This window comes from Nerophis lumbriciformis, linkage group LG06, assembly GCF_033978685.3.
Source record: "Nerophis lumbriciformis linkage group LG06, RoL_Nlum_v2.1, whole genome shotgun sequence".
NCBI classification, from domain to species: Eukaryota; Metazoa; Chordata; class Actinopteri; order Syngnathiformes; family Syngnathidae; genus Nerophis; species Nerophis lumbriciformis.
Window position 1 is genome coordinate 30,374,167 of NC_084553.2, and position 20,580 is coordinate 30,394,746.

A 20,580-nucleotide genomic window follows, 5' to 3' on the forward strand; every position below is an offset into this window, starting at 1 on the left:
ACTTTTGCAATATGTAATAAGTTATTACAAAACGCGTCAGAATGCATTTAAGAATTTAATTAAAAAATGCGGTGTTATTACACAATGTGGTGGAAATGTGTTACATTATTACATAATATACCTTTATTACATGATTTAATAAAATTTTTGCTCTTACTAAATTCTGACTAGAACACCAGCCGAATGTACTGTATTAATTTTTATAGTCGCAACATATACCTGTAACTTCAATCTACAACAACAACAAAAATTTTCAGAAACTTAAAAAAATATATACATTTTTTACCACATTTTATGTGATTTTTAAAATAAAGAATTCCCATTATGAATGCATGGAAGGTTGATGTTCTACATTTCATTATAACTGTTGATAGACCAATCAATCATTGGAATAACCACAGAAAATCAATAGTGCATTAAACTTTGTTAACAAATACAGTATATATATATATATATATATATATATATATATATATATATATATATATATATATATATATATATATATATATATATACATATACTTATGTTAGTAAACTTTTACATTATTATAAGTGCTTGTCTTTGTGGATTGGCTGGGGGAAGCGACATGCTTTTTCTGCTTTACATGAGGTGTGAAGTTGAAGTGAGCATATAGGTCCATTTAAGTCAAAGTTACAATGTCATACTTTTGCTGGACGTTGTTTTCCTCCTGTTCCGGGACGTCGGTGTGGTGCAACTCAATGAAGAAAAAATAAATAGCAGCTCCCACCGCGCCGCCCACCATGGGCCCAAACACAGGGATCCACCACCAGCATCCCCCAGCCCTGCAATGAAAGCACATAATGTCAACCCGTGCTCAGTAGCACAACAATCAGGCACGCTTCCTGTGCAGTTTGCAGGAATGTTGTTGTCAGTATTTCCTGGTTAAAGGGCCTTTTATCCCAGCTTAGCGTAAAGTCTTAATAAGCAGCTCTGTATGTGCAGCGTGTGTCCTCACTGTCACTCTGGCTGACCACGATGAGTCGCTACAGCATTGTGGCCCAGCAGGTGAAAGCAGACGCATGCAGGTTTAAACGTCAACAAGCCACAGGGGGCGCCGCCCAGGAAGCACACACTTTGTTGGCAAGATGCCATTGGATTATCCACTTATGTGCGGCCTCAGTTAAGGTGATCTGTCCAGGAGACAGGAGACACCCACTGGGTCACTTTGTCGCCGTGACGACACACTTCACACTCACATGGGAAGCAAATAAGAATAAATTACATGCCTGAGCTGAGATTTGTCTGCATTACATATATGCATTGGACTCATTAGATATAAGATTAAATGTACTAACGGGAAATGGAAGCAAGAGCTAACAGAATATGTGAAATAAATACATCTATATTTAAAGTCAGCTCGTGATTATTACTATTATTATTATGGGAATTAGAGAGCAGCACTGCACTTTGAAATACCGCAGAAATTTGCTTTTATTATCAAAGTGTTTCAAAAAATGAGATATTAAATAAATGAGCTATTTCAAATGTTTTTACTTTGTTGGTTCAATGCAAACGACTGCAAGTTTATTAACATTGCAAATTTAATTTACAAAGTAGAATAATTTAATTAAATTGAATACTGTATTATTTTCACAATTTATCATTGTTTTTTAATATTATCTTGTCAATCTTACAACAACTCACGATTTGATTCCGATTTTAGGGATGACGTTTTAATTCAGAATCGGTTTTTGATTCAACATGATTCTTGCAATGTAATATTTGGTATAGAAATTATAATAAAAACTTTTGCAAAACAGCTCCGCTTGGAAGCTGACATATGACGTATACGCACAGCTAGTAAGACGGCTTAATAAAAACAATGGATTTTTTTTAAAAGAAAAAAAAAATCAATCGATTTCAAATCAGAATTAAAAAAAGTTGCGATTCGGATGTGAATCGATCTTTTTTTGCACTCCTATTATCCACCAGTCCAGCTATTAATTATCCATCTAAATAAATACTTCAATACATCTAGAAACTTTATTAATAGTCTAAAAAACAGGAAATACATTTGCCTTGGCGTAAAACACACACACACACACGCACGCACGCACGCACGCACACACACATACACACAAAAACATACTGTACATATCGTAATTTCCCGACTATAAGCCGCTACATTTTTCCAACGCTTTGAGCCCTGCGCTTTATACAAAGCTGCGGATAATTTATGGATTTTTCCGGGTTCAAAAGCTTCACATGCCGCCAATAAATTTAGCCTTGTCACATCAAAACAATGAAATTGCCAAACGGATCATGGTGCACCAGTTTTAATTCTTTATTTAGTTATTTAGTCATATTTAAGTCATCTGAATTGATTTAGTTTTAATCAACTAAAATTATGACAATTTAGTTTATTAAAATATAAAGTATAAAGGATAATGCAACTTTGAAGTTCATTATTGCGTAGCATCTCAAAAACAAAATTTACAACAGCACCTGCACTCTATGAAAAAAATCGATGAGTACATTTTACACTAACCTTACTGTGTGTTATTATTTTAGCTGAAATTAGGACTTTTTTTTTTTTAAATGTTGAATACTATATTACAAACCCTGTTTCCATACGAGTTGGGAAATTGTGTTGGATGTAAATATAAACGGAATACCATGATTTGCAAATCCTTTTCAATCCATATTCAATTGAATGCACTACAAAGACAAGATATTTGAAGTTCAAACTCATAAACTTAATTTTTTTTGCAAATAATAATGAACTTAGAATTTCAGGGCTGCAACACGTGCCAAAGTAGTTGGGAAAGGGCATGTTCACCACTGTGTTACATGGCCTTTCCTTTTAACAACACTCAGTAAACATTCGGGAACTGAGGAGACACATTTTTTAAGCTTCTCAGGTGGAATTCTTTCCCATTCTTGCTTGATGTACACCTTAAGTTGTTCAACAGTCCGGGGGTCTCCGTTGTGGTATTTTAGGCTTCATAATGCGCCACACATTTTCAATGGGAGACAGGTCTGGACTACAGGCAAGCCAGTCTAGTACCCGCACTCTTTTACTATGAAGCCACGTTGATGTAACACGTGGCTTGGCATTGTTTTGCTAAAATAAGCAGGGGCGTCCATGGTAACATTGCTTGAATGGCAACATATGTTGCTCCAAAACCTGTATGTACCTTTCAGCATTAATGGCGCCTTCACTTCACAGATGTGTAAGTTACCCATGTCTTGGGCACTAATACACCCCCATACCATCACAGATGCTGGCTTTTCAACTTTGCGCCTATAACAATCCGGATGGTTCTTTTCCTCTTTGGTCCAGAGGACACAACATCCACAGTTTCCAAAAACAATTTGGAAATGTGGACTCGTCAGACCACAGAACACTTTTCCACTTTGTATCAGTCCATTTTAGATGAGCTCAGGCCCAGCGAAGCCGACGGCGTTTCTGGGTGTTGATGATAAACGGTTTTTCGCCTTGCATAGGAGAGTTTTAACTTGCACTTACAGATGTAGCGACCAACTGTAGTTACTGACAGTGGGTTTCTGAAGTGTTCCTGAGCCCATGTGGTGATATCCTTTACACACTGATGTCGCTTGTTGATGCAGTACAGCCTGAGGGATCGAAGATCACGGGCTTAGCTGCTTACGTGCAGTGATTTCTCCAGATTCTCTGAACCCTTTGATGATATTACGGACCGTAGATGGTGAAATCCCTAAATTCCTTGCAATAGCTGGTTAAGAAAGGTTTTTCTTAAACTGTTCAACAATTTGCTTATGCATTTGTTGACAAAGTGGTGACCCTCGCCCCATCCTTGTTTGTGAATGACTGAGCATTTCATGGAATCTACTTTTATACCCAATCATGGCACCCACATGTTCCCAATTAGCCTGCACACCTGTGGGATGTTCCAAATAAGTGTTTGATGAGCATTCCTCAACTTTATCAGTATTTATTGCCACCTTTCCCAACTTCTTTGTCACGTATTGCTGGCATCAAATTCTAAAGTTAATGATTATTTGCACAAAAAAAAATGTTTATCAATTTGAACATCAAATATGTTGTCTTTGTAGCATATTCAACTGAATATGGGTTGAAAATGATTTGCAAATCATTGTATTCCGTTTATATTTACATCTAACACAATTTCCCAACTCATATGGAAACGGGGTTTGTAAGTTCATATGAAGAAACAAACTTGTTGTATTCTGTATTGTGTATAACTAACTACACAAAGCGTGCACAATTGGCCACGGTCCCCTTTAAATACAACAACCAGTGTTATAAAACTAGGATGTGTATATATATATATCACATACATGTCTTTCTTTGTGTGGTAGCTTGAAAAATGACAAATCTGGTATTTTGGTGTCAAGTTGTGCAATTAACTGAACAATGTGCCGAGGACATCCATCTAAGTGCATTGCATGGGTATCTTAGCTTATTAAATTGGCGGATGGTGTAAAAGTAGTGGTAGAGTAAGCGGTCTTGCTCCTGCTCTACTGTCTTTAATAGTAACAGTAATTTAGTACAGTATGAGTCATTTCGAAATATTAGCTTGGGCTTGATGGTTAGTCTGCAGGCGGTGCTTCAAGTTGATTGTATTTTTACAAAAAAAAATAAAAAATGGAGCCACGGGGTTTACAAAGTGTCCTTGTTTACCGCAATGAAGGTGAAGTGTGTCCATATGTCTTCTCTTTTCTCTAGGTGTAGAAGACATATTGAATTGAGGTGTTTAACAATACAGTAGGGATGTAACAATATGAGCATTATTATGACCAAGATTATCACGGTTATCATTATTATCACGGTATTGTTGAATGTCCTCAAAAAGAATTCATACACATACTAAAATCTTTTGACCAAGTTATTTTTTTCAAATATAACCAAAATAAATAGACACACTGTTAGGAAAGCCACTTTTTTGCATGTTTTGTGTTTCTTATGCTTTGCTAATTGTGTTTTAGTCTTAGTATTTTATCTGTTTTAATGGCTAAATTGTTATTGTTTTAAATGGTGGTTTGTATTGTATCACTTTAAGACTTATTGAAGTGAAAAGTGTGTAAAAAATAAAATCTATTATAAATATGAATGACTCATGGCAGGTGTTGTGTCCTACTCTGTTCAGCGGTCATTGAAGGCATTAAGCTGCGAGAGAAATTTCAAGTCTATCAGACTTATGGAATCAAACTTTGGGGTTTAATGACTGTAATAAAAATAATTTTTTTTTAAATAAAACAAGGTGTGTTTGCCATAATTTCACCCGTTTGTGTTGTGTTTTGTGTTCAGAAGTTAGAGTTACACAAACAATTACAAGAATGTATTGCCCAATTATTTTGGGTTGTATCTGCTCCCTATCCTTTAAATTTGTAATACATCTTAACTGTCCATTTTAGGGAAATGATGGTGGCACAACTCTCTGTAAAACATCTGTGTACCTTGTAGTGTTCGCTCCAATTTGTCAAGATACTGTACGACTGCAGGGCAAATACTTGAGCCTCATTCCCGAGACGCATCAGTGAATATTTCATATTCGCGCCTTGTTCTCCCCAAGCTCACAGTACATTTTCAAAAAGCACGAGTGCCGTTTGAAATATTAATAATTATAGTCAGAAAGGAAGAGATGGGGCTGTGAATGCTTGGCTTCAAGTGGGAGCCGTAACACCGTGTGTAGTGTCCTCCGTGTGGGAGTGGCCTCAAGCAGGGAACCTGCACAACACCAACGATTAGATGTGATCTGGTGTTAAATGAACACACTTGTGTTATTGGCAGGAACGTCGAAGTGTGGATGTTGTATTGGGGCCCCAAGCACAGGGGGGCCACTGGGTTTTTATGAAATTTGAATGTTTTTGTCTGCATTAAGTGATTTATATTAAAACAAGACGTCATAAATGTTACTATACAATGAATAAAGCTGTGGAAGCTCAATAATAGAGTTGCTTGAATCAAATTAAGAATGTCTAAGATTTCCTACACCTCCTATCAAAAATACAAAATGGTTCGATCCACCTGGATAGCGGCAAAACATTTATGGACGAAATGTAAATACATTAAATCTATCTGGCAACATTGGAGAAAGTTATGGACGAGTTTCACTTTTGCATTTCATTGCCTGTAACTGTGGTGCATTCAAAGGCCCTCAATTAAAGTTAGAAACAGAAGCCTCACTGTTTTTAAAGACTTGGGGAGACTTAACTCCCAGGAGATGCACTAATAATAAAAAATCATGATAATGATAATGCAATATTATGATTTGTATCACCCACTGATAATAATCATCAGGGCCTGTGTGAGAGGCGACCTCTGAGCTAAAAGCACAGGCAATCTCCCAGATCACCAGCACTATTCTTGAAGTTGATTAGCTTCTGTTTTACTTGCACAGACGTGCATGAGCCCATCACGAAGGCAATGTATTCATGAATTAAATTATTTTTTTAAATGGATTATATTTTTGCATTGATGCTGTTCTGTTGAGTAAAATCATAAATTTTTTTCATAACTGTTTTCGGGCCAGGGGTGTTACAGGTTTGGGGAGCCCCCAAAACCCCATCAGGCCCCGGTGCCTGCTCCTTAGTTTAAGGCGGCCCTGATAACCATATGTATCAACCTATCTCTACTTTTCTCTCTGAAGCAAAAGAAAACTTGACAGATTTATCATTACTATTTAAGTGAATGACAGGTTATCCATCCATCCATCCATTTTCTACCGCTTATTCCCTTTGTGGTCGCGGGTGGCGCTGGAGCCTATCTCAGCTACAATTATATAATTATTTAAATTAATATGAATTAATATTGAATTTGCTGGCTATTTTTTGTAAAAAAAAAAAAAAAAAACTTTTCTTTTAAAGCAAAATCAAATTATTTCAGGGGTGGGGGTTATCTAGATATGTTCTAGATATGTTAATCCCATATTCAAAAGTCAAAACCGGATTTTTACATGTAATTAAAAAAAGATGCTTTCAACCAAATCCTGTCATGATCTGTTGTATCAGATCATGCCTTGTCTTGAGTTTCTTGGTATTTTTCTGTGTGTAGTTTTAGTTCCTGTCTTGTGCTCTTATTTTGTGGTTTTTCACTTCCTGTTTTCTCCTTTCCTACAGCAACTTTACGCCTGCCTTTGAGCACTTTTCCCCTCACCTTGTTTTCTGTTGGTAATTAGCACTATTTAAGTGGAGCGAGAGACACCATTTGGTTGTTGGGACATTATTCACTGGCCATCGTTGATGATTCTTTCAATACTGAGATCAAGTACGCACGTACTTTGTGGACGCCGTCTGCTCCACATTCTTTGTAAGTGTTTTTAATGTGTTCCAGCATTCCGTTTTGTGGTCTTTATAGTCTGTCCGAGTTGCTTTCGCTTTTTGTTTGTTTGTTTAATCATTAAATACCCTTTTTTACTGCACGCTCCTTCCTCATTCGTCTGCACTTAAAATCACCACAACCTTTGTCGTCTCACACAACGCACCCCTGACAAATCTGTGCAATAATTAGTTTTTTAGTGCATGTAAATATACCAAGTATGTGTGTGTGGGGGGTTGTGTTGGATGGTGGGGCCCTTTAGGAGTTTTGTGTAAGGCCCCTGGTTATTGGTAGTGTAGTGGTTCACATAACCCCATTCATGATCAGTCCAGGGAGAGGCTAATGGACTCTGTGAAATAATCTTCTTCTGAATTACTGTTAGATACTAGAATAATGCACTTTTTTTTGTGTGTAAAAGTAGACAGTTTTATGTCGTCCACAGCTCATTTACCACATGGGGTCCCCCAGGGCTCAAACCTTGCCCCAATTTTATTTGCGCTTTACCTTCTCCCCCTTGGTTCTATTTTTAGGAAGTACAGTATTGCATTTAATTTTTATGCCGATGATTGCCAGATTTATTTTCCCATGGCACAAAATAACACGGTTCAACGTCTTATTGACTGCCTGCACGACATCAAAGTCTGGCTTTCAGCTAACTTCCTGAGCCTAAATGAAGATAAAACAGAAGTTATGTTGTTCGGTCCAAATCGCTCTCCCTCCTCCAACGTTGACCTCGGCACTCTGACCCCGTATCTCAGCGACTGTGTCACAAACCTGGGGGTAAAGTTTGACTCAGATTTTAAATTCGAAAAACAAATCAGCAGCGTCGTTCAAAAAAGCTTTTATCAATTACGCCAAATAGCGAAAGTGAAACCGCTTCTATCAAGACATGATCTTGAGAAATTAATCCACGCTTTTATCTCGACTCGTCTTGACTACTGCAATGCCCTGTATGTTGGCATTAGCCAGGCCTCCCTCGCCCGCCTGCAGCTCGTGCAGAACTCTGCTGCTCGTCTGCTAACACAGACCCGCAGACGTGAGCACATCACCCCTATTTTAGCGTCCCTTCACTGGCTCCCTGTGCGTTACCGAATACATTTTAAACTCCTTTTATTTGTTTTTAAATGTCTAAACAACCTCGCGCCAACCTATCTCTCCGACCTCCTTCAGCCTTACTGCCCCACCCGATCCTTAAGATCAGCCGATCAGCTGCTGTTGACGGTCCCTGACACAAGGCTGAAGCTTAGAGGTGACAGAGCTTTCGCCGTTGCTGCTCCCAAGCTCTGGAACGACCTACCCCTGAGTGTTAGACAAGCCTCCTCTCTTCCTGTTTTTAAATCTCTCTTAAAAACATACTTTTATTCCATGGCTTTTAACACTGAGTGATATCCATCCTGCAATGGCGCCCCATAATACACCTGCTGTGATCCTGTTTTTATGTTTTTATGTTTTTATTAATTCTATTTTAATTATTTATTTTTTTATCGTGTTCTGTTTGTGTTGTGTTGTGTTTGCTCGGTACTCGTTTTATCTTTTAACCTGTTCATTGTACAGCACTTTGGCTACCCCTGTGGTAAATTTTAAATGTGCTCTATAAATAAAGTTGATTTGATTTGATTTGATTTGACTTAATTTTTAAAGCATTTTGTAGTTTTCACGGATTTGGATAAGAGTTTAGCGGGGGTGAAAACATTGAGATTGAGTATTGAGTACCTGAACACGTCCCCGCCCCATCCAGCCACCGCAGTGAAAAGTCGTGGGCTTAAGTCTCTGGCTGGGTTGATGGGATAGCCGCAGTTCAAGCCCATGGACACGGCGATGGCCATGATGACCAGGCCGATGCAGAGGGGCTCCATGCCTTTGGGGGCGCCTATGTTCTTGGAGTCGGTGATGGCGAGGATGCAGAGAATTAACGCAGCAGCCCCCACCACCTGACAGGACAAAAACAGTCAAAAGATGAATAACGGTACAAACTTGACACTGCTTTTATTCCCAGTTTTTGTTGACCTTTGCCGTATATTATTTTGTGTAAGATTATTACAGAGTCCCTTTCAATCTGTCGCTCGCCAGATGGTTCTAGTAATGTAACGTATTATTTACGGGGCGGGTGATTTTTTATTTTTATTTATTTATTTTATTTTTTTGTCATAAAAAAATACAATCATGTGTGCTTACGGATTGTATCCCTACAGACTGTATTGATATATATTGATATATAATGTAGGAACCATAAATATTAATAACGGAAAGAAACAACCCTTTTGTGCGAATGAGTGTAAATGGGGGAGGGAGGTTTTTTGGGTTGCTGCACTAATTGTAAGTGTATCTTGTGTTTTTTTTGTCAATTTAATTAAAAAAAAACAAAAATTTTTTTTTTCCCTGAACGGGCGCGGCCCGGTGGTTGGGGACCACTGGTATAGATAATATGCTTTGGTGTAAAGGTTGCTCCACGGTGACATTTATAACCTGTTTTTTTAGCCTGTCTGCAAGATGATTGTTTGTGGAGGGGTTCCCAGATTGCAAATGAGACAATGCCCCACCCTCTCTGATAGTAACATAGTTTATCCCTTGAAAATGTACACTGTTTAAATATATAGCTTGAATTTGTCACCACTAATTTTTTTTCCAGACACAGTCGAAAATAAACTTCTTAACATGAAATAGATTCACCCGGTCACAACATTAGTTACACATGCACACTCTCGGATCAGTTCAGACTTTGCATAAGAAAGATACTTTTATCAACAATTGCGTCGCTGCATGTCGCACGTCAGGATTGTTATGCGCATGCCAAGATTAGCTAAAATAATACTTTATCCTACCTTTTTTGTTTTTCCTCATAGCCTGTAGCAGAGGGGAGGAGCTCAGCGTTAAAATTAATTGTATGTCCCCCTTAAGGTGGGTTAGTTTGTAAACAAAAGAATGAATCTGCTCCCACCCAAAGGAGTATTGAAAAAGAGAGATCGACTGATATTCAGGGTCATCTTCTATTTGGGTCAATATAGTATTTAGAATGAGTCTGTGTTCTTTGTTTATGGAAATTGGTCACCTTTTGGGAATTTGTGGTTACTGTCATCATATCAGAGTTTAATGGCAAAATAATCTGGAAAGCCCTCATTGAAATCTTTAGTTTGATGTCTGACTTGATGTGCTTAGCTGCAATTTGATTGACCAGAAATGACAGAGCATTTTTCGTGTTTGGTGTATTTGACATTACATGTCTTTATGCTTTGTACAATGTTCTAAAAGCACAGAACGTTTGTTGAGAATATAAGGTGTTTTGCTGCTGATTTGTACGTGTGAGAGAATGAAAAGCAAGTGCAGATGTTCCACATCTTGCCAAAGTGGAGTTTATGAACACATATTCATTCTCACAATCTCCTAAAAGGAATGGTTAAAAAAAATTCCCCTATACGGTTTTTAATGTCTTAAAACAGTGGTTCTCAAATGGGGGTACGCGTACCCCTGGGGGTACTTGAGGGTATGCCAAGGTGTACGTGAGATTTTTTTCAAATATTCTAAAAATAGCAACAATTCACAAATCCTTTATAAATATAAATAAAAACCTATCTTTTTTCCAAATAGTTCAAGAAAGACCACTACAAATGAGCAATATTTTGCACTGTTATACAATTTAATAAATCAGAAACTGATGACATAGTGCTGTATTTTAGTTCTTTATCTCTTTTTTTCTACCAAAAATGCTTTGCTCTGATTAGGGGGTACTTGAATTTAAAAAAATTTCACAAGGGGTACATCACTGAAAAAAGGTTGAGAACCACTGTCTTAAAACACAGATACTGACGTACAAATCGAGGACAAATAGTTGTTTTCAGCATTCTGCACAATTGTTCATTCATCAGCAAACATTACACATGTGCCCTTATGTGCACAGACTACAGTATATACTCACATGCTCTAGTAGTTTCTACACACTGTACGCTCATTGTTGCATAATGTTGTTTGCACACCACATCATATGGAATACATGAGCATTCAGACTTTGGCCAAATTCTCCTACACAGATTTTGTGGCAATGTGCTACCGAGTTCAGTAGTTTTTGTGTAATATACTGTACAACAATAATATGACATGTAGCTGCGTATGGCATGTAAGGTGTATTATAATTATAATATTATTATTACCTGGTCCATAAATCCATTGAGGATGGAGAGATGTTTAGCAGGGTAAGATGCAAATATGCCAGCTGTGGCGTTGTCTCCAGTAACGAGAAATTCTCCCTTACTGTAGTCCATTAAAGCATCTGCCAGAAGAAAACACATAAAAAAATGAGGTTACATTACCATATATATATATATATATATATATATATATATATATATATATATATATATATATATATATATATATATAAATATAAATATGGTATATATATAAATATAAATATGGTATATATATATATATATATATATATATATATATATATATATATATATATATATATATATATATATATATATATATATATATATACAGGTAAAAGCCAGTAAATTAGAATATTTTGAAAAACTTGATTTATTTCAGTAATTGCATTCAAAAGGTGTAACTTGTACATTATATTTATTCATTGCACACAGACTGATGCATTCAAATGTTTATTTCATTTAATTTTGATGATTTGAAGTGGCAACAAATGAAAATCCAAAATTCCGTGCGTCACAAAATTAGAATATTACTTAAGGCTAATACAAAAAAGGGATTTTTAGAAATGTTGGCCAACTGAAAAGTATGAAAATGAAAAATATGAGCATGTACAATACTCAATACTTGGTTGGAGCTCCTTTTGCCTCAATTACTGCGTTAATGCGGCGTGGCATGGAGTCGATGAGTTTCTGGCACTGCTCAGGTGTTATGAGAGCCCAGGTTGCTCTGATAGTGGCCTTCAACTCTTCTGCGTTTTTGGGTCTGGCATTCTGCATCTTCCTTTTCACAATACCCCACAGATTTTCTATGGGGCTAAGGTCAGGGGAGTTGGCGGGCCAATTTAGAACAGAAATACCATGGTTGTAAACCAGGCACGGGTAGATTTTGCGCTGTGTGCAGGCGCCAAGTCCTGTTGGAACTTGAAATCTCCATCTCCATAGAGCAGGTCAGCAGCAGGAAGCATGAAGTGCTCTAAAACTTGCTGGTAGACGGCTGCGTTGACCCTGGATCTCAGGAAACAGAGTGGACCGACACCAGCAGATGACATGGCACCCCAAACCATCACTGATGGTGGAAACTTTACACTAGACTTCAGGCAACGTGGATCATGTGCCTCTCCTGTCTTCCTCCAGACTCTGGGACCTCGATTTCCAAAGGAAATGCAAAATTTGCATGGTTGGGTGATGGTTTGGGGTGCCATGTCATCTGCTGGTGTCGGTCCACTCTGTTTCCTGAGATCCAGGGTCAACGCAGCCGTCTACCAGCAAGTTTTAGAGCACTTCATGCTTCCTGCTGCTGACCTGCTCTATGGAGATGGAGATTTCAAGTTCCAACAGGACTTGGCGCCTGCACACAGCGCAAAATCTACCCGTGCCTGGGTTACGGACCATGGTATTTCTGTTCTAAATTGGCCCGCCAACTCCCCTGACCTTAGCCCCATAGAAAATCTGTGGGGTATTGTGAAAAGGAAGATGCAGAATGCCAGACCCAAAAACGCAGAAGAGTTGAAGGCCACTATCAGAGCAACCTGGGCTCTCATAACACCTGAGCAGTGCCAGAAACTCATCGACTCCATGCCACGCCGCATTAACGCAGTAATTGAGGCAAAAGGAGCTCCAACCAAGTATTGAGTATTGTACATGCTCATATTTTTCATTTTCATACTTTTCAGTTGGCCAACATTTCTAAAAATCCCTTTTTTGTATTAGCCTTAAGTAATATTCTAATTTTGTGACGCACGGAATTTTGGATTTTCATTTGTTGCCACTTCAAATCATCAAAATTAAATGAAATAAACATTTGAATGCATCAGTCTGTGTGCAATGAATAAATATAATGTACAAGTTACACCTTTTGAATGCAATTACTGAAATAAATCACGTTTTTCAAAATATTCTAATTTACTGGCTTTTACCTGTATATATATATATATGGTATCACAGAACTTTCCTCCAGAAGGTCTTATCTTTGTCCAAGTGATGTCAGATGAAACAAAAATTTAGCTGTTTGGCCACAATACTCAGCAATATGTTTGGAGAAGAAAAGGTGAGGCATTTAATCCCAGGAACACCATCCCCACCGTCAAGCATGGTGGTGGTAGTATTATGCTCTGGGCCTGTTTTGCTGCCAATGGAACTGCTGCTTTAAATGGGACAATGAAAAAGTTGGATTACCTTCAAATTCTTCAGGACAACCTAAAATCATCAGCCTGGAGGTTGGGTCTTGGGCGCAGTTGGGTGTTCCAACAAGACAATGACCCCAAACACACGTCAAAAGTGGTAAAGGAATGGCTAAATCAGGCTATAATTAAGGTTTTAGAATGCCTTCCCAAAATCCGACTTAACGTGTGGACAATGCTGAAGAAACAAGTCCATGTCAGAAAACCAACAAATTTAGCTGAACTGCACCAATTTTGTCAAGAGGAGTGGTCAAAAAATCAACCAGAAGCTTGTCAGAAGCTTGTGGATGGCTACCAAAAGCACCTTATTGCAGTGAAACTTGCCAAGGGACATGTAACCAAATATTAACATTGCTGTATGTATACTTTTGACCCAGCAGATTTGGTCCTCATTTTCAGTAGACTCATAATAAATTCATAAAAGAACCAAACTTCATGAATGTTTTTTGTGACCAACAAGTATGTGCTCCAATCATTCTATCACAAAAAAATAAGACTTGTAGAAATGATTGAAAACTCAAGACAGCCATGACATTATGATTTTTCTGTATGTCGTCCTCGCTGGAAAAAGTTTGGACAGCCCTGATGTAGAGGGTCTTTAAACTCACCATAATTTAAAAAATAGACACAACAGGCTCCAACAAAGGCTCCCAAAAACTGTGCAGCCACGTACACAGGAAACTTCTTCCAGGACATCTTGCCGAGCAACACCATGGCGAGAGAGACTGCAGGGTTTACATGTGCACCTGCAGCAACACAACAACAAAGTGTTTGGAGAGAATCATTGAAGTGGTTAAAATGATAATGATCAAATATTCATAGTGACGGCTCAACATGTTTTTCCCCAAAAAATATATATTTGTAAATTCCACCCAGAAGTTCCCATCCTGTGCTGACAGTGTGGGCTCATTTATTTAACACTCTGGGATCTTAGCTTTGACCTCGCTGTGGTGACACCACTGGGGGGGTATCAAACATGCAGCCATTGTTCCGCTCCCCATCCTGTTCACAAACACCTAGCGCCACAAACCAGCCAGAAGCAGCGGGCCCAATTGCATCTGACATAATCTGTCTGAAGCGGCTTAAGGCACACGTAGAGCGCGGGTCATTAGAGTGACCAGGATGTGTCACACTTGCGCTACACTGCCGGCCAAAATGGGAGCCTACAAAGGGAAGACAATTGTGTTTTCTTCTTTGACTGGGAAACTCCCCGCCAGGGAAGCCTTGAAAGGGCGGGCTCGTCACACCTGACCCCCCGCCACCCCACTACTTACCTCTCTGGAGACCCATGCCCCAGTAAAGCTCATTAGTCCAATACCTATGATCATCTTCAGAGATGTCGTCCCATACAAGCTTCCCACTGTGCTGTGGACCCCGCGGCCCAATGGCCCAGTCATGCAGCAGAATCCCTCCATATATTAACCTCCTTGTCCTCTCAAGCCTTGCAATCGCCCTCTCGTTAGCCGTAAAGAGAGCAACTAGATACAACAATCCCTCGTTTATCGCTGTTAATTGGTTCCAGGCATGGCCGCAATAAATGAATTTCTGCTTTGCAGAAATTCATCCATCCATTTTCTACTGCTTGTAGTCGCCGGGGGTGCTGGAGCCTAGCTCAGCTGCATTCGGGCGGAAGGCGGGGTACACCCTGGAGTGTCCGACCTGAGATCGGTAGATCGTGAGTTCAAACCCCGGCCGAGTCATACCCAAGACTATAAAAATGGGACCCATTACCTCCCTGCTTGGCACTCAGCATCAAGGGTTGGAATTGGGGGTTAAATCACCAAAATTTATTCCCGGGCGCGGCCGCTGCTGCTCACTGCTCCCCTCACATCCCAGGGGGTGGAACAAGGGTATGGGTCAAATGCAGAGAGTAATTTCACCACACCTAGTGTGTGTGTCACTATCAGTGGTACTTTAACTTTAACTTTAGTCACCTTTACATTCTTTCAATCCAAAATAGTAATGCTGTCTGAGGCTGAGCCAATCAGTGGCCACAATACTGAACAGTGCGCAGTGATTGGTTTGGACTCATCTACTGGCTAATACTATTGTACAATTAATCTTTTTGGTTCATTTAGCAATTTTTATGCTTGAAAAGGCTTAATTAGAGGCAAAAATGTTGTAGAATATACTAAAAAAACTAAGCATTTTAGGAATGCCTGCAAAATCTCATGGCATTATTAATACATGAGATGTATCATGGGCAGCACGGTGGAAGAGGGGTTAGTGCGTCTGCCTCACAATACAAAGGTCCTGAGTAGTCGTGAGTTCAATTCCGGCCTCGGGATCTTTCTGTGTGGAGTTTGCATGTTCTCCCCGTGACTGCGTGGGTTCCCTCCGGGTACTCCGGCTTCCTCCCACCTCCAAAGACATGCACCTGGGGATAGGTTGATTGGCAACACTAAATTGGCCCTAGTGTGTGAATGTGAGTGTGAATGTTGTCTGTCTATCTGTGTTGGCCCTGCGATGAGGTGGCGACTTGTCCAGGGTGTACCCCGCCTTCCGCCCGATTGTAGCTGAGATAGGCTCCAGCGCCCCCCGCGACCCCGAAGAGAATAAGCGGTAGAAAATGGATGGATGGATGTAGATGTATCATACATCCTGCCTTAACAAACATTCTCATATTATGTAATTTTCTATCCATATGTTTATTATTTATTATTATCGTTGTGGCTTGTGCAGCCCTTTGAGACACTCGTGATTTAGGGCTATATAAGTAAACTTTGATTGATTGATTACCATTTTTGTTTGCAGTGAAGTACACGACTGCACTACTATATTGACAAACAATTCCTAATAATCATCAATCATCAATATTACATGACACTTAAGAACACCCATGGATGTTTTTTAAACATATTTACATTTAACCAATATCGTCTTTGTGATATTTATATTTCAATACACTGTGCAGATGTGTCTAAGGTTTTGTCTAGCATGTTCAATATTTGTGTGTGGTGGCTTTGAATCCATATTATACAGTAATCTATTTATTTATATCTGCACCTTATTGCTCTTTTATCCTGCACTACAACAAGCTAATACAACAAAATGTTGTTCTTATCTGTACTGTAAAGTTCAAATTTGAATGACAATAAAAGGAAGTCTAAGTTTAAGTCTAATAAAGCCATAACAATGGATCCATCATGTTTTAGAATAAAGGAAATTATAAGTAGGCGTGTCCCGATCCGATATTGGTATCGGATATCGGTCGGATATCAGCAAAAACAATCGGATGGTATCGGCGTGCATATTAAATCTCTGATGTAAGCAGTCCTGCATAAGCATGGACAGCCAGTCACCATCTGAATTTCCTACAACAAGCACACAGTGTTGTTTTTTTTCCTGTATTTTAGTGAAGTCATATAAAAAAAATGGTAAACACGGTAAGCTACTACAGCTAGCAGCTACACAACAGCTTAGCACACAATATCACACAAGCTAGACGTACGAAATACGCGTCCTTAATTGAACAATATTGCGGTCTAAAACATGACATTTGTCAATAGAAACACGCTTCAAATAATTATAGTTGTATATTACTGACATATACAACGTCTCCAAGGCAGAGGCGTATTAGAAAGTATTCAGTAACAAAACGTGTCCGCATCATTGAACTTACTCCATCATGCCCTTAATATAATTAATTATTATGACCTCTAGATATTGCCAAAACCCAAATTAGCACTCCACTTTTAAAGCATAAATCTGTCATAAGGTTAATGTTTATGTTAGTGTAATTTCACTTGATTTAACCTTTTCTAATAGCCTTCCACACTACAAAATAATGAAAGTATGTAGTATGATTTGTGCTGATATCGTATCGGATTTATATCGGTACCCGCCAACACTCAAGGCTCCAATATCGGGATTGGAAGTGAAACAATCGCATGGAGACCCCCTCTTAAATACAAGCACTGATCAAGCCAGAACACCTGCTCAGTGGCCTTGCGGTTAGAGTGTCCGCCCTGAGACTGGTAGGTTGTGTGTTCGAACCCCGGCTGAGTCATACCAAAGACTACTTTTGAATTGAATTGAATCATATTTATATAGCGCTTTTCTCCGGAGACTCAAAGCGCTTTTACATAGTGAAACCCAATATCCAAGTTACATTTAAACCAATGTGGGTGGCACTGGGAGCAGGTGGGTAAAGTATCTTGCCCAAGGACACAGCGGTAGAGACTAGGATGGCGGAAGCGGGCATCGAACCTGGAACCCTCAAGTTGCTGGCACGGCCACTCTATCAACCGAGCTATACCGCCCCAAGACTTGACAAAGACTACAAAAAAATGGGACCCATTACCTCCCTGCTTGGCACTCAGCATCAAGGGTTGAAATTGGCCGTTAAATCACCAAAAATGATTCCAGGGCGTGACCACCGCTGCTGCTCACTGCTCCCCTCACCTCCCAGAGGGTGAACAAGGGAACGGGTCAAATGCAGGGGGTAATTTCACCACTCCGAGTGTGTGTGTGACAATCATTGGTACTTTAACTTTAACTTTAAAACCTTTCCCAATCACATTGATTGCATTTATTGATAATCACATCAATAACATCACTGAGACCAATAATGGGCAGAACTGAACGCTATAAAACTCCCTGCTTATGAGACAAGTCACAGGTGGAGAAAATCCTCAGTGCTGAACTCTGTAGAACTTGCACCTGGCTCGCTGACAATAAGCTATCCATACACTTGGGTAAAACAGAATCCATCCTGTTTGGGTCCCACATCAACCTTAAGAAAGTCAGTGACTTCACTATAAAAGTGGGTGACATTGTTATCACCAGGAAGGATGAGGTCACCTACCTAGGTTCCATTCTAGAGGCTAATCTTTCCTGTGATAAAATGGCAACCAAGGTAATCAAAAAGGCCAACCAACGAACGAGATTTCTCTACAGAATCTCCTCTCTGGTCAACAAAATCACCATGAGGATTCTAGCGGGAACTCTCGTTCAACCCTTTTACTGATTACGCTTGCACCTCCTGGTACCCTAGCACCTCCAAAACCCTCAAATCTAGACTCCAAACATCCCAGAACAAGCTAGTCAGATTACTTCTAGACCTCCACCCCAGATCCCACCTCACTCCTACCCACTTCTCCAAAGTGGGCTGGCTCAGGGTGGAGGACAGAGTAAAACAACTTGCACTGAGCCTAGTCTATAAAATCCGCGACACCTCCCTGATACCGAAGTACATGTCAAACTACTTCCTTAACGTAAAATGACCGCCATAACCACAACACCAGGGGGAGCTCCACTAACCACGTTAAACCCAGATTCCGATCTAACAAAGGTCTTAACTCATTCTCTTTCTATGCCACATCAATGTGGAATGCACTCCCAACAGGTATAAAAGAAAGGCCATCTCTATCCTCCTTCAAAACCGCAATAAAAGTACACCTCCAGGCAACTTCAACCCTAAACTAACACCCTCCCCGGATTGTTAATAATCAAATGTAAACAATCAAATGCAGATATTTTTCTTATGCCTTCTGATCTCTCTCTCTCTCTCTCTATGTCCACTACTTGCTGTACATATCCTACTAAAGTCAGACCTACACTGTTTCAATAGCCATTTCTCTGTTCTCAATTATTGATGACTGATGATAACAACCAAACCCCCCCCCCCCCACACCCCGAATTGTAAATAATGTAAATAATTCAATGTATACACCCTGATGATTATCTTGTGTGATGACTGTATTATGATGATAGTATATATCTGTATCATGAATCAATTTAAGTGGACCCCGACTTAAAAAAGTTGAAAAACTTATTGGGGTGTTACCATTTAGTGGTCAATTGTACGGAATATGTACTTCACTGTGCAACCTACTAATAAAAGTCTCAAAACACATAATGCTGCACAGCGTGTTCCCAGGTGATGGTGTGTTTACCTGACACCCCTCCTGCAATGTAGGCGGCCATCATGAGTCCCAGAGTGAAGCCGAGGTGGATGGACAGGGGCTCCCCCAGTGCCCCCTTACTGAGGACGGCCTGGGCCACTGAACCGCATCCAAAGAGCTGCGAAACACAGAACACGCTGCTTTTCAACAAGTCCAATTAAAGGCACCTTTAACACTCGCCCCCTTCTCTGACAACCGCGTCCAACTGCCAAGCACAATTTGTCCAAAAGGCAGCTCAAGAAAAATAAAGAATCCCCCCACTTAGTTTGGAGAAAACAAAGCGAGAGCAGTCATCCACAAATAAGAAGGCTGCACTAAAAGGTCACAGTCATTGAACTTAGGCGGTGGCAGGTGTAGGTGAAAGACACCCACAAATATGTAGAACTAACTGAGATGGAGAGAAGTATGAGAAGCAGTGTGTTGCATTAAAGAGTGAGTTGAGCAGCAGACACGTCATTAGCTGCACGAGCCTTAAAGCGGCTGTTTAAGCTGAGTGACAGGTGCAGGGAGACAGTACTCACTATCAGGACAAATATCCCCACAAACTCCGCCAGGAACTCCTTGAAGATGTCCCGCCTCAGAGCTAGCCTGGCCTTCCACCTCCTGCTGCACTCACTGTCCATCTTGCTCCCTGCTGCAGGTTAGTGCCGCCGCCTCACAATAAACACACAATAAGAAGAAGGAGAGAAGAAGTCAAGCGCTGATGGTCGCCTCCCACTCGCTGCGTGCACTCCCTCTTGTCACCGCTAGTGGCAGTACTGTGCCTGTACACACGCGTCCCAGGGTAATAATAGGTCCCACATTTGAACAGACACACATTCAAATACCACAAGAAACATGTCAACTGCAGTCAGTACTTGTAGGTTACTATTGCTCATAATAACATGATTATTTTTTGTCTATGCTATGCTTTTTTTGTCTATATCCGGGGTCTGAAACCCACGGGCTCTTTCATACCTCCACCCTGGCTCCCTTTGGCTTTTAAAAAATGTCAATAAATAATGGCTATTTCCCATCCATCCATCCATTTTCTACCGCTTATTCCC

At 39.8% G+C, this 20,580-nt stretch overlaps 1 protein-coding gene across 1 annotated transcript; it reads right to left on the minus strand.

Annotated features, from left to right (window-relative positions):
- Nucleotides 1–529: 529 nt before the first annotated feature.
- On the minus strand, nt 530–20,240 carry aqp9b (aquaporin 9b). The gene is made up of 6 exons (XM_061964088.1): nt 20,056–20,240; nt 19,526–19,652; nt 14,237–14,374; nt 11,431–11,549; nt 8,999–9,216; nt 530–806 (listed from the first exon to the last, which is right to left on the minus strand). The coding sequence occupies exons 1-6, from the start codon at nt 20,155–20,157 to the stop codon at nt 644–646; spliced, it is 867 nt and encodes a 288-aa protein (XP_061820072.1). The 5' UTR covers nt 20,158–20,240; the 3' UTR covers nt 530–643.
- Between the last annotated feature and the right edge of the window lie 340 nt (nt 20,241–20,580).